This window comes from Aspergillus campestris (genome assembly GCF_002847485.1).
Source record: "Aspergillus campestris IBT 28561 chromosome Unknown P168scaffold_11, whole genome shotgun sequence".
NCBI classification, from domain to species: domain Eukaryota; kingdom Fungi; phylum Ascomycota; class Eurotiomycetes; order Eurotiales; family Aspergillaceae; genus Aspergillus; species Aspergillus campestris.
In genome coordinates, this window is record NW_020194346.1 from 212,817 (window position 1) to 227,495 (window position 14,679).

General features: G+C 50.9%; 3 protein-coding genes across 3 annotated transcripts; all 3 read right to left on the reverse strand.

The window, feature by feature from the left end:
• Positions 1 to 1,383: 1,383 nt before the first annotated feature.
• P168DRAFT_292509 (uncharacterized protein) lies at positions 1,384 to 2,530 on the reverse strand. The gene is made up of 2 exons (XM_024837598.1): positions 1,976 to 2,530; positions 1,384 to 1,898 (listed from the first exon to the last, which is right to left on the reverse strand). Exons 1-2 carry the CDS (start codon positions 2,214 to 2,216, stop codon positions 1,606 to 1,608), a joined length of 534 nt encoding a protein of 177 aa, XP_024689999.1. The 5' UTR covers positions 2,217 to 2,530; the 3' UTR covers positions 1,384 to 1,605.
• Positions 2,531 to 2,824: 294 nt separating this feature from the next.
• On the reverse strand, positions 2,825 to 4,482 carry rpL3 (60S ribosomal protein uL3). Its single transcript, XM_024835383.1, has 6 exons — positions 4,444 to 4,482; positions 4,332 to 4,363; positions 4,160 to 4,217; positions 3,938 to 4,094; positions 3,202 to 3,875; positions 2,825 to 3,147 (listed from the first exon to the last, which is right to left on the reverse strand). Coding segments are annotated over exons 1-6 (1,179 nt in total). The 5' UTR covers positions 4,446 to 4,482; the 3' UTR covers positions 2,825 to 2,891.
• A 751-nt stretch (positions 4,483 to 5,233) lies between these two features.
• Positions 5,234 to 8,277, reverse strand: cyc8 (putative transcriptional corepressor Cyc8; the record flags this gene model as incomplete). Its single annotated transcript, XM_024838306.1, has 8 exons — positions 5,234 to 6,065; positions 6,146 to 6,777; positions 6,836 to 7,080; positions 7,152 to 7,308; positions 7,364 to 7,636; positions 7,699 to 7,781; positions 7,834 to 8,037; positions 8,103 to 8,277. 8 exons carry the CDS (start codon positions 8,275 to 8,277, stop codon positions 5,234 to 5,236), a joined length of 2,601 nt encoding a protein of 866 aa, XP_024690001.1.
• Between the last annotated feature and the right edge of the window lie 6,402 nt (positions 8,278 to 14,679).

A 14,679-nucleotide genomic window follows, 5' to 3' on the forward strand; every position in this document is an offset into this window, starting at 1 on the left:
CCAATGTTATCTCTCACGGTAACGACAGAATTCGAACCCTCTAGTCCAATGACCGAGACCGGACGCGCAATCAAAATCTCAAGCAGATGCAGCACGCGAAAACGAGCGGACAGGACAGGCGCAATCGTCCTTTACCGTGTATTGCAAGCGTCGGGGTCGCAGTCGAATAGTTGAACGAAAGACAGCGACGAAACAAACACAAATAGAATATGAAGAGGAAAATGGCCAACAGGGCGTCGAGGGGCAACAGAAAGGGAAGAAAAACAGAATGCCAAAGAGGGACGGAGAAGAATGGAAGAGAGAAACAGGGCGTCGGAATAAGGAACGAGCAGGCAGCGAAGGAAGGGATAATCCCACCTCTGTCTGTACTGACTATGCGTACTTCAAACCTCAAACCAATATGCCCATGCACCGAAGCTTTTCTTCACACGTTGCAGCTGTTACTATCTTCGTCGACTGTTTACTTTTGTTTTTCTCCTGACGCATTGCATGGAGAGGTGAAGATCTATCAATCCTCAATACTCACTCCTCAATCATTTGTCCAGGCTAATGTTTACCCATTCCAGACCACATACCATACCAGATGAGGAATCCGGTTGCCATTCACAACCTCACGCTCTAATACAATTACTCCTGGCCAGACCATGGATCAGAAAATAATAATCAATATATGGTATCCCTTGTCACGGTGCCCAAACCCACATGTACAACGCCGGAATGATGAGATATCAAGGAGCGGCCATGACGATCCCTTGAATACCCACAGAGAGAGAGAGAGAGAGACAGTGAAGACATGCTCCCCCACTACTCCGTACTCCCTCCGTCTTTGATTCCATTCCCGAACACGCGTTCTGACAGATCAGATCATATCATATCCCCTCCTCTCCTGCAGGGCGTCCATCCCATCGCACCCTCATCCCCAGAACCACAGGAGTGTCTCCTCCTTCATATACCCTAGAAACCGACCTCCCTGACAAGGTTCTAGACTCCTAGCCTACTAGAGTCCCTCGTCCATTCCAGCCCCCTCAGCAAATTACTAAGTAAGTAAGTATCTAACAATATCTCTAACCCCTTACATAGCCTCATACTTTCGCCCGCCGCTATGTGCCTCATCAGGACGATCCGCCAAGGATGCTGGGAATAAAGCATAGTATAAAATTGAGCGTTTCGGCTTTGTCCATGCTTGCTTGTGAATCGGACCCATGCAGGAAAGGCTTGACTCGGTCCCTACCTTGGGTGGTACCTTGGGTAGGTACCTACGACTGTATATTGCTGCGATTGGGTAGGTAGTTTACATATATTAAGGATTGATTTGATTTAAGAGTGGTACTTGGGTTTGCATCTCATGCAGCCATGATTCAACCAAGGGAAAGATACATATATCATCACCCGAACCAAGGACTTAATTATACACATCCATATCCATACACAAGCGACAAAGCAAACTACACCATAGTATTCATAATCAATCCCTCAATCAACTTCATCCTACCTACTCCCACCCTATAACCATTCCCCCCCACAACTAAACAATAACACCAAAAAAAACACCCCAAAACACCCCATCCCAACAACAACAATATATATCCGTGTTCACACAATGAATCAACTCTCAACAGCCTTAACCCTCAACCCGACCAACAAACTCTCCTCAATATCCAACGCCAACAACCAATACTCCACGCGCGACGGCCCCACCTCCACGCGATAAACCTTCACATCAACCGTCGACTGATGCGGTTCGCCGCCGACCTCCGAAGACGGCGCCTGCACGGCCGCCGCACGCACAGCGCGCAGGACAGTCGCGTACTGGTTGTGCGGGTCGAAGGCGGAGGGCGAGAGGGTCGAGATGGACGAGGAGAGGTCTGTTGTTGGCGAGATGAGGTTTGAGAGGTTTGCTAATATAACGATCTTATCAGCATCCATTTATATAAAACAAAAAGCCGGGTAAAGTAGTAGTCAAAGGGGAACATACTCGGATCCGGCCAAATCCCCTTCACAGCCTTCTCCCACTTCAGCGTAACAGGCTCAAACGGCTCATCTGTCTCGGAGACGTAGTACGCATCGACGGAGGTGAGCGGGGCTGGGACGCGCACGTCGATGTCGACTGCTTCGGTGCGGGCGATGGATTGTCGCTGGGCGCGCTCTGCGCGGGCGTTGTTGAGGTCTGCGTTGGCTTTGTCCAGGAAGGACATGTAGGCGTCGTCGGAGGACATTCTGGATTGGTATTGGGTTGGTGTATTGGTGTTTAGGCTGTTGATGCTGGGTTTGGTGAGAGGTGAGAAGATCCCTGCTTTTGAGCGGGTATGAGGGAGAGAAGAACGTAGAGAGAAAGAAGATGTTTGTCTCTGAGGACGGTAGGTTGGTATTATTGGGACGAGACAAGAAAATAATGAAGATGAAGATGAGAGTGGGCGTGAGATGCGATCAATGACGCAATGGGCACTTCGGGAGCGCTGCATCTGGATTGGTGGGGTTGTAGAAGGGTGCGATTCGGTCACTACTAGACTCAGCTGGAAGAGAATGGAATGGTAGTCCAGTCGGGTGGGAAAGCCGCTGGATGGTTCTACGGGAGGATTATATATTGCCCGGTTTAATATATGTTCCTACTTATTGAAAGGATTTATTTGTAATGAGTAATTGAGGTCAGATGGTGACTCTATTGCTAGATTTATCTTGTGGGATAAATCTTACTGAGTTCTTCGCTGCGTATGATCGTAGGATCAATTTCGTCAATACACTACTATCCAAGCAAGCACATACTCCGTACGTCGTTGGCAAACTACGTAGTCTACAGATATCTAGAATTACCCACACCATCGTTGAAAAATATTGTCCGCTTTTTTCATTGAAAATAAATAAGATACGTTGCACTACACCACCATAACACCCTAAGCCGAAGTGACGAGGTCCTTCTTGAGAGTACCCATGAAGGCCCGCTTCTCCTCGGCAGTCTGGAAAGCACCGTGTCCGAACTTGGACGAGGTGTCGATCCACTTGAGATCGACCTTCTCGGTGGCACGGCGGTTGGTCTGGGGGTACAGGGTCTTGCGGAGAGTCATGACACGCTTCTTCACACCGGGGATGGAGCCCTTGAGCATGACGAAGTCGTTCTTGACCTCACCGTAGTGGACGAAACCACCCATGCTAGTAGATTGTTAGTAGGCGGTTCCTAAAAAGAAATCGAGAAGGGGAACATACGGAGTGATCTGCTTCTTGGAGATATCGAACTCGGTCGAGGCGTTACCCTCGTCGGTGCCCTTGCCCACACGGAAGACCTTGTGGTTGCAAGAGGTACGGTGGTGGTAACCCATCTGACCGGCACGGGCAACAGTCCACTGGACGTGGTTAGGATGCCAGGCACCAATACAGGCGACCTTACGCAGACCCTTGTGGGTCTTACGGGGCAGCTTGGTGGTACCCCAACGGCTGGTGACACCCTGGTAACCGTGACCCTTGGTGATGGCGATGACATCGATCATCTCGTCCTTCTCGAAGATGCTGTCGATCTCGATGGGCTTCTCGAACAGGTTGCGGGCGAAGTCAACCTTGTCGGCGACGTTGCCACCGTTGACCTGGATCTCCATGAGGTGGGCCTTCTTCTGCTTGATGGGAGTCTGGCGGATCTGGGTGTGGGCGAGGACACGGACGACCGTGCAGTACTTCTTCATGCGCTCCAGCTCGCGGGTGATGGCAGAGCCGGACTCGTCGGCGTGCTTCTTGGCGTACTTGGTGAAGGCCTTCTTCTTGGACTTGTACCAGTTCTTGTAGAAGCGACGCTTGACCTCGTCGCTCAAGTGCTCAGCCCAGACGGTGGTGAGCGAGCGGAGACCACGGGGAGTCTCGATGTAGCCGACAACGCCGACGGCAACAAGCTATAATCAGTCAGCCTCTGATCCTAACCACCAGGGTTCTTTCCGTTTTCTCGGGTACATACGGGAGGAGTCTCGACAACGGTCACAGCCTCAACGATCTCCTTCTTGTGCATCTTGGCACCGGGTCTGTCAAGGTCACGGACGATGGTGGTCATACCGGCCTTGTAGCCCATGGAGGCCGTCAGGTGGACGGGCTTCTTGGCGTCATCCTTGGGGAAGCTGCAATCACACTTAGTATACTGTCGTGCGACCGAATCCAAATTTTCACTCCCAGATATACTGACCTCTTGACCTTTCCGCGGTGACGGGTGGCGCGCTTGCGCGGCAAGAACGCAAGGGAGCCTGTAAAAAGTCTGTGTTAGCTAGTCGGATACAGAGAGAGAGAGAGAGAGAGAAGAAAAATCATCTCGAGATTTTCGACTTCAATCTGGATGCGAGAGAACGAGGTGGACGAACCGTGCCGAGGCGCTTCGTACTTCCGGTGACTCCTATTCAAGAAATGCAATTAGTACGTCTGATTCTATCACTTCCAAGCGGCAATGGATAGCCATCAAACAGGAGTACTCACATCTTGACCCTGTTGTCGTTAGTCGTCGAGGTGGTAAGGAGGAGAGTCTATCTTTGAGTGCGCCGGATGTCGGTCGTATTTTGCACGCTTAACGAGTGTGGGCTGACCTAAGCGAGAGCTTGGCAATCTATTTCCCTTTTAGGATAAGCGATCGAGGGCTGCCGCCTGAGGCACCCCACGCCACCCAAAAATATCCCTCACCGCCTTGCCCCATCGGCAGTTCCTGACCTGGGTTGATTTTGCGTTTCGTTGCCTGAGGATCCCCTCCGTGGCATTCATTCGTCCTGTCGTGGTAGACTAGTCTGACAAGTGACACCTACTAACACTACCCAAGGAAGACATCCGTGGATGGCCCACAGTCTACGATAGAATTTCGTCCAGTTCTCATAACGAATTTGCCAATTTACAAGGCAGCACAGCTAATAGATAACGCAAAAACATTCAAACGGGGGTCATCGAAGGGCTAGAAAATTGAGCTTAAAACTAGATACAGACATAACTTTAGAGTGCCCCAGCTACTGTGCCAATCGAAATTGTACAATACAGCCCCAGGCGCTAAACCAACAAGTGAGGACAGAACCCTGCGAGAAGTGGTTGGGGAGGATAAAAGGATTTAAACACAATAAATAAAGTATAAAAAAAAAAAGTAAAAGTAAAGAAAACACAGTGCGGGGTGCAAACGAAGGTAGCGTGAAGGGTGGAAATGTCGCGGGCAATCGGTCGCTAGTTTAAAAACAAACCAATTCCAACGATCTGTTGTGCGAAAATGACGTAGGCAAGGTCCTCGTCCTCAAGCGGTCGACTCCGGCTTCGACTGCGAAGACTGGCTCCCACCGCTCAACACATTGTTGCTGTTGTTAGCGCCGCCCGATCCACTGCCGTGGGGGCTGCCCTTGACGGCGGCGCTGGGTCGCTTTTCATCATCACCATCGTCATCATAGTTCTCGTCAACGTCCATTTTCCGTGCGGCAGGCTCGTGCGCCGGGGGCTGTTCGCCGCGAGCCGGTTCCTCCTTGACCTGCACCTGGGTGGTAGAGGGCGGTCCCGAGGGAGGTCCATTGGACGGAGGAGGGCCGGAGCTCTCATTCATCGCGGGCAAGCTGGGCCCGGAGCCATGCGGAGGCATGTGTTGGATGGGCGGGAGGGTAGGAGGGTGGTGAGCCGCCTCAGAGGGGTGATAGTTTTCGTTGATCCGTCGCTGGTCCTCGCGGCGAGCCTCCGAAGAGCTACGGCGCTGGATTACACCCGGAGAAGGCATGCGGTTCGGCGGGGAGGCGCGACGAGTCATCTGGTCATCTAAACGGGCACGGCTCTCTTCATTGGCAATCTTCTTGACGGGGCCGGCGTCCGCCTCCCACTCCCGACCGCGCTTCATGGCCGAAGCCGGGCGATCCTCGCGTTCACGAGCAGCCGCTTCGGCCGCAGCCATCGCCGACGCGGGTGGGGGGGCGCCGCCCGCGATGCCAGTGCTGCCAGCAGTCTGGACAGGCACGCTGGGACCGTGGTGATACTGCTGGTGGGGGTAGGTAGAGCCCGGAGAGGACGGTCTTTCATCGCGGATCGGGCGGATTTCCGAGGGCGGGGTGAAGGGGCGTTGATAAGGTGGAAGAGCACCACCGGGGCTAGGGCCAGGAGGGGGCCCACGCCCGCGGGAGGACCGACCGGAGCAGGAGGAAGGGGACCGCGAGCGGTGGAGCTGAACGCACTGGCGGCGCTCGGGGCCCGCTCGTGCGACGGAGGAGGGGGAGGGTTGGCAAGTTGGGGGAGTCCGTGGGCCGGGGCGTACACACTGGGGCCGACCATCGCAGTCTTCGGGGAACGGGCCGCCGCTTGCGGGCGAACCGCTTCGGGGAACACCCGGCCGGAGTCCTGTCGCGGGCTGGGCTGCTGAAGAAGGGCCGTGGGCCGGAGCGGGTCGCGATGGTCAAATCCGTTGGCAGCCTGAGCTTGCGCCTGGGCCTGAGCCTGCGCGTGAGCCTGGGCCTGGGCTTGAGCGGCCTGGGCCTGGGCCTGAGCCTGCGAATGCAGCTCATTGATGCCACGATTCCAGTCCGCGATCTGCCTCGGGGGAGCTGGAGGCTGAGGGGGTGGGCCGCCGGTCGGGGCCGGTGCGCCCCATTGGGGAGCCGGGGGGGCTCCGACTCCGGGGGCCTGGTAGGCCTGGGGGTGAACGTCTTGAGGCTGGGGGGCAGGAGCGTTGTTCTGGTTGGTACCGGACAGCTGGCTTTGCAGCAGTTGCAAACGGGCTTTGATGTGAACGTTGGCGGGATCCAAGTCTGCCGCACGGCCATACGCATCAAGGGCGTCTGCGATTTGGTTGTTGCAAGACTCGTACTGGACTGTCGTTAGCATGCATTGACTCGTCGTATTGATGGTCTTCCTCATCACTTACCAGAGTACCCAGATCGTACCACACCTCTGAGATGTAAGGGTTCAGACGAATGGCCCGCGAGTACGCATCCAGAGCATCGCGATACTGGTTGATCTGGTAGTAGAGGACACCGATCGAGCACCAGAAAGTAGGATTGCGACCGTCGCGGTAGACGGCTTGTTGATAGGCTTCATAGGCCTTGGGATACTTGGCTTGCGACATGTAGCAACGACCCAGGAGATACCAGCTTTGCGCATCGTTGTTGTCTGTGGCAGAAACCAATTAGAATTTGCGTCGTCCGTCAGGGAATGCTCCCCTCGCAGGATCGTAAACTCACCAGCGGCCACGGATTTTTCAAGGTATTCGATAGCCTTCTCTTGGCTGGCATAGCTGTTGCTCTGCTGGTGATACAGCCATCCGAGTTGCTGCAACACCTTCGCATGGTTGGGATCACGGTCCAAAACCCGTCTGTAGGCTTGTTGCGCCGAATCGAACTAGACCGGTGTCAGCGCGGGTTGCAGGTTACACAGAAATCCCGGGGCCACTCACGTCTTTCTGCTGCTCGTGGACATGGCCAATTTGGAACCAGATGTCCTCCTCGGTCAAGGGACGAGGAGGGTCCGAGACGATGTACTTAAAGCACTCCAGACTCTGGTTAAACTTCTGCTGCTGCTTGTAGATAATGCCGAGTCGGAAATAGATTTCGTTGGCCTTCTCGAAATCAGGGGCCATGCGCATGACCTGGGAGAAGGCCTCTTCGGCGTGGTCAAGGGATCCATAACGGTCGTAGAGGATACCAATGCCGTACCACAGTTTGGGTTCCTGCAAAACGCGGTCGCGGATTAGTTACTGGCCAATGGCAATGGGGAATTATGTTCACGAACCTTGGGGTCACGCAGATGATAGAGAGCCTGCTGGTACGAGGTGTAGGCCTCCTGCAGATTGTCCATCATCAGATGGCAATGACCTGAGACCGATCAGTTTTGTGACAAGAGATGGAAGACGGCGGAAGAACAAACCTAGGCTACCCCATGTCTCCCCACTGCCCGAGTCCAACTTCAGGATATTTTGGAGGTACTCCACCGCCTTGGGGAATTGCTCCTTGGTGCGCAAGATACACGAGATGGCGTTCATCGCGGGGATGGACCATTGGTTGTGGCGCAGAGCCTGTTCGTACGCATTCATGGCGCCCTCCAGGTCACCCATCAACTCCGTCAGACTTCCTATAGAGCGGACTGGTCAGTATCCGTAGAGACTCCAAGGCATCCCGCGAGGGTTAGTGACATACCAATTTGAAGCCAAACCTGCTCGTTAAGGGCAGCGATCTTCTGGGCGGTATTCAGGGGAGGGGCCTTTTGGCCTGAGGCCTGCAGCGCAATATGACCGTTGACCTGGGGGTGGGCGGCGAGGTGACCATGGTGAGGGGTAACACCTCCCGTGGGCGAGGGCTGAGTATGGGCCATGGTGGCTGTGGCTTGCGGAATTCTATCGCAATGCTACCAATCTCCGACGAAGTTGCAAGTCTGGCACCCGCGAACTTTGCGACACGATGATGCAATCCGCGTCCGTGCCACCGAAAAGTCGCACAAACGCGATATAGGAAGTATTCGCGCGATCTAGCGGACTAACGAGGTTCGGGACGCAACGCGCGACAACTTTCGGGAGGGTGCGGTTTTTTTAAGAGTACGTGTCGCCGAACGGAGGGCGCGAGGCAAATCCGTCACAGGGGAAGAGTGACGGTAACAACGCTGCAACGCTGGGGAAATTCGCCCTGGGGTCTTCTTGGCGATGACGCACCAGCCGATGACGGTAGGGCAATTGAGATATAGTCCAACCAAATCGCTGGAGAGCGCGAGGAAAATACGAGAGCGAGAAGCTGCGCGGTGGGAGATCGGAAATGAATGGGAGGCGATATAGCGTCGGAAAGGGAGAGGGTAACAAAAAGGGTTGTGAAACGAGGAGAGCGGAACCCCCGAAGAAGATTCAAAATAAAATAAAAATAAAATAAAATCAAATAAGACAGACACACACAAAACCAAAGAAGAGAAGAATTGGAATACAAATTGGAGATGAAGCGGGAGTGGACACGGGGGGAATAGGTGGAAGGGGAGGAGGGAAGTAAGGAAGAAGGTGAAGTGAGAGAAGCGAAGCCAGGAAAGGAGAAGGGCAGAGTAAGAGAAGAGAAGAGAAGAAGAGAAGAAGAAGGGAAAAAGGTCGAGGGGCTGGTGGTAAGAGGGTGATTCTTGCCAAGAGACACTAGTGGTTGTGCAGCTCTTCGAGCCGTAAAGTGAGCGTCCAGGAAGGCACGGAAAGGCTGAGATGGCGGTCGTCCGGCGCCAAGGCCCAAAGTCCCCCCCAAGACAGCCAGCGTTGTCACCAGGAACGGACTAGTCTCGGTGGGGCCAAATCTGGAGTCGTGTCCAGCGGGTATTTACAGTCAATATTTTCCGGCCGGACACCGGAAGTGAGGGAGTCAACCAAACACCGCGGACAGCCTGATTTTTTTTCTATAAAGTAGTTTACCTATAACTGTGGTTTATTCCTTATTAATCTTCTTTCACTCATGGTGATTTTGCCCCCAGTTCCTTGATCTTGTTGATATTTATACTGATCGCTCTCATCATTCGGCTCATGTCCGAGTGACAGTGGACACTGAACAAGAGTAGAAGTTGAGAATTAAGGATTTCAATCATACATTCAATCCATCGTGACATATATCAGATTATAGCTTCAGTACTAAGGGACCACACATCGCGTGTTTTGCCCTTTATTTTATTTTTATTTTCATTCTTGTTGGAAGAATGAAAATAAAATAATGATAGATAATAAAATTGGGGAAGAGAAAAAAAATAAATCAGATAGAATAAATAAAAGAATATTTCCATCCAATCAATTCCACCAAGTGAGGACAGTGGAATGTGATTCTAGGCTAGAGGAGGCTGATGGCAGACGGGGACCAATGTGATAGCAGTGTGTCCACTGCCGGCAATAGCACCAATGCTGGTTGACTGTTGATGGTGATGGAAAAAAGAGGATCCAAGCGGAGTAGGGGTTAGGCAAGTAGCATCATGGGAAGTGGGTAAAATAACGAGAATTTTTAGTTCGTATGGAGTTGGACCGCCCCGAAACAGGGCCGTGTCTGACGAGGATGCAAGCGCCGGAGTCAGAAATGCAGCTTCAGGGATGACGGGATGGGGAAGTCCAGCACGAACCCCCGGCTGTGACTCGCCGAAAGGCTGCAGGTGGACCATGGAACCCCGACCCACCAGTCCTTTCTTCCCCGTGGCATCCTATTTTTATTATATTAATATTAATATTATTAATATTATTATTATTATTATTATCATTATTATCATAAGAAATACAACAGTAATGTAATAATTCAGAAAGAAAGAGAAACTCAACTCGGTAGGCTTGATATTATTAATAATAAATATATAAATAAAAATGACAAAATATAAATATATATATATATATATTTATATTTATTCGATAATCCTGTCTGCCAGTGGGGACGCCACTCGGCAGACACCGTACATGACTGGCGTTACTGGCGTATGGCCATAAGCTCAACCACCTAAGCTCCCGGCAGCCTAGTTAGGCATGAGGCGCCCCTCTCCACTTGGACCATCTGCAAAATGCAAAATGTTGCAGTCGCCGTCTTTCCTGTGCGTCTCCACTCGGCCTGGGCCCCCACTCCCCCTCCCACTACCCTCCTCTTCCCCCCCTTACCCCTACCATGAGGAATTACATCCCAAATCCTGAATCCACCCGGGTCTATCCTGATTCCGAACTAACCCTTCTCCATCTTAGTCGGTTGTCGGACAAGACATGCACTTGCGTACATATGGAGTAGGACCCTCTGCGGCCCCTTCCCCCCCATCTCTCTCCTCTCTCGCCCCCAATTCTCAATCTCATGCTCCGAAGCTAAGGGCCGAGTAAAACTCCCATCGCTTGTCGGGTCTCATCGCCTTTATTTACGCCAACTGCCCCCTCTCCCTCTCCCCTGTCCCACCAAGGGGTTTTAGTAGCCTTGTTTTCCACACACTAGAATGCGAGAATAGCCGTTTATTATACTGTAGCACCTAACAATATATCAACCAGGGCTGCGTGTGCCCGACTGCTGAGACATTCCGTGTGCTGTCAATGACAAGCTTTATCACACTGGAACTGATTGATTTTCTCTTGTCTATGGACTATTTCCATATTGTTTCTCTTATCGTCTTTCGTTCTTTCTTTCTCCTTTACTTTATTTTATTTTATTATATTATGATTTTATTTTTACGGACCGCTTTGCCCCTTCCGTCATCCATTCTCAGCGGCTCCTTATTATTCAGTACCTACAGCCGCAATGCTAAAAAGACGGCTTACATAAAATGTTAGTCACCCCATACAGCACCAGCCACCACTACCACTCCCTTCCGCCACAGAATTCCTAACGGATTCCTTTGACAATGTGGAGCCTTTCCCGATGCTGATCCGTCGGGTTTTGCTGTTATGTCGATGATCTTGATACATCATCTGTGGGCCGATCAAATTTCTTTTCCGTCCTTTCCTTTTTTTCCCTTTTTTTTTTTTTTTTTCTCTCCTTGTCCAAGTCAACCCACAAAGCCCGAGGGACAGGTAGGAATCCCTGGCCTCGCGATGGATAATCCACGCAATAAACAATGCACTCACCAAGCCTCCTATCCCGCTCGCGATGAGTAGATTAAATCACATCTCATCATTGGCTGCTCTCCCCGGCCTCATTTACCGTATTCTCATTTCTTCTTCTCCCCGAGAGTCCAAAAATAATACCTAAAATAATAAATCAAAAACTGGAATCACCAATCCACCCTCTGAACCTAGTCTAAGACCGACCACACATTTTAACTTTCCCACAACAATAAACACTCCTAGCCTCCTGGCTCCTAGCTCCTGGCTCCTTCCTCCTGCACTCCATATTATAGTACAGTAAAGCTAGGGGGGAATGGCGGACGGGCGGCCCCTAGATGAATCTCCTCCAAATGGCCTAGCATAAAACTAGTAGCTGTTAGTCAACCCTTGTATGGAGTCATCCATTCTCCGCGTCGGACCCGAGTCTCAGCCTTAAAAGTTGGGAGGATCCTTGCTGGTTGTCATTCGAACTGTTATGATTTGGACCATGCTTCGAAAAGAAAATTAGAGTATATATATTATATATTACCGTTGTCAATAAATCAACACAACTAATCAAAGTAATAAAAGTATAAAAGAATAGAAAGAATTATATCTGCATTCCTCACCCACGGGCACAGACACAGACACAGACAGACCCAAGAACTCGGTGCCTGTCATGGACTTATGTACTCACGCCTACAAAAGAACAAACATTCCACCGCATCATCCGTAAACCCCACACCCCCATTCTTCATAGCTTCATGGGATGTGCATGCCCATACCGATGCTAGATATGTGCTGCGGAGTCTGTCTGCGTCAGACGCTCTTCGGCATCCTGTCTTGCGCAGGGTGATCCCAATTCCCGCAATTTGTGAGACCGCATCAACATGTTGACCTGTAGACCTTTCCTCCTGGCACTCTCATATGGAGTTATGTAATTGCTTACTGGGGTAGAAGTATTCAAAGAGGAATTGGAAGAGCTGTCAGCTAACAATTGGAACCATAGTTACACCATCTGCCCAGCTATTAATGAACGCCTCGACGGCCAATTGCCTTGACCGGCTTTTTGCAGTTTTCCGAGATCAGAGGCGGACTAACCCTGCAATAGTATGCAGTATCTTTATACACTTCAAACTAAGAATATTTCTCATCTCTACCTTTATTCTATATAACAGTGTTGATAATATTGGCGAGTACGTGGATGACAGAATTTGCTCAACGCAGCTGAAAATAGGGAGCTCACCTCCCGTACAGCTGAGCACTACTGTCTGTGCCATGCAAGTGTGTCATAGTGGGGATGGCCAAAGCTTTATTTTTTTTCTTTAATGGAAAATAATTTCAGAAGTAAGGATTTATTTATATCTATATTTATTTATTCTTGATCCTTTCTTATTTATTTTCTTTTTCTTTCTCCACATACAACACAATGAATATCTACCATGTATATAGCCCAGGCCAGCAGGTACAAAAAGATACATGTGGCCCTCCCACGCTCTCTATCTGTTTCTCTTCTTCGAGTGGCTTCATACCATGCACTACATAACTAGAGGAAGGGCCTTCCTCTGCAATGCCGACGCTCTCTTAGTGGGACTGGGACTAAGATGGATGGGATCCAGTCTGATTGCCGTCTTGCATGCATGCAAGCACACGGGACTAGGCTTAGGAACTGGAAATGATGGACTTGATTGAATTCAGAAAGTAAATAGAAAAATTAAATGAAAAAAATATATATACAAAAGGCAACCCCTCTTGTCATTTACGTTCAAGTAGGCAACTTCTCCCGTCCAATCAATCTCAACTTTAAAAAAAAGGGAAAATAAACACAGAGTGGATAAGTAAGGTAGATATATAAATAAAACAAACCAATTGAGAAGAAAAAAAGAATAAATTGAACTGTCATTTTCCTGCCCCTAATCAAGTCACACAACAGCATGCGACCCACCCCGTCGTACAGTCTCTTCCCTGCCTGCAGCTGCATCCAACAATCTAGGGGGGAGGCAGAAGAAGCAGAAGAAAGGAGGATGTGTGTGTGTGCGCGCATGTCTCACAATGGCTTGGACACTGGACAGGTCGCGCCGTGCCGGCGTTGTCCCGTGGGGCGAACCGGAATTGACTGGTCAGGGGGGTCACCTACTCCTCCGTACATATTTCCATATTTCGATAGGCACGAGATGCCGGTAGCAAACTTTATGGGCTTGAATGTGGATGCTGTCCACTGGTTGCAAAAACTGTCAACGATGCCCTTTCCCCCCCCTAACTTGAGCTGAGACGTAACCTCCACTGTGGTGGTGGTTGTCCTGCGCTAACTAAGGTCAGGACCAGGCCAGACCCTTGCAGGTGGGCGCCCCACCGAACGCCGTCACAATGTTGGGACATTCTGGGTTTGGAGGTATGGAGTACACATGTACCTTACTATCTTGGCTGTTTACTTTTATCTGGGGAATGTACGGAGGACTCTGGAGTATGTGGACTGCCATCTCCAGGTAGCTCCCTCCCGGTGGGGTCCAAAGTCTGGGGGTAAATTAATATACTGTATCTTCTCCATAGCCGTGAGCTACGTACATACAATATGTTCGAGGAGAGAATCCTGCTGATTTCGGGCAAATCCTTTCATAACAAATATAACATTCCTATCTCATGACACAAGTGACATTCCAACATCCTTACATATATAACCACCCATACCGTGAATAAATATAACCACGTCTCCTCCCCATCCCCGTCTAGATAACCCGTCCACGTAATCACAATCACCCCCAAGGACACCATGTACAACCACCCGAAACAAACAACAAGAAACAACAACCACCCTCGAACCCATCCAAAATGCAAGCTGCGCGCCCGCCATGACTAGGATGACGGACTGTGCGACACACCACCACCACCACCACGCTCGCATAATCAACACCTAGCTCCGCTCCGGCCTCCCTCGGCGACCCTCTGTCCGGGGCAGTCACAAGCACCACCACTACAACACGGATTGCCTTCCTGTCTGCTTTGCGCGCGCCTAGGTAGGTCGTACGGGGGGGGTAGTAGATACATTCTCAATATGACCGATATTCGAAACTCATGTGTGTGGGTTTTGTAAGGGGTGGGGGTGCTTGCTTGCTTTTGTGCGGGATGGATTGATGGATGGATGGGGTGTTTCCCCCCCTCCCCTTGCTATGGGTATCACGACAGTTACTATGGGCTGATTGACCCAGGGTAGGTGCTCGGCTGATTGTTCT

Coding starts and splice junctions, on each gene's coding strand:
- P168DRAFT_292509 (XM_024837598.1), bottom strand. CDS start 2,216: ATGTCCTCCGACGACGCCTACATGTCCTTCCTGGACAAAGCCAACGCA. Junction 1,899..1,975: donor GGGGATTTGGCCGGATCCGA/GTATGTTCCCCT, acceptor TCGTTATATTAG/CAAACCTCTCAAACCTCATC.
- rpL3 (XM_024835383.1), bottom strand. Junction 4,218..4,331: donor GTACGAAGCGCCTCGGCACG/GTTCGTCCACCT, acceptor GACTTTTTACAG/GCTCCCTTGCGTTCTTGCCG. Junction 4,095..4,159: donor CACCGCGGAAAGGTCAAGAG/GTCAGTATATCT, acceptor GTGTGATTGCAG/CTTCCCCAAGGATGACGCCA.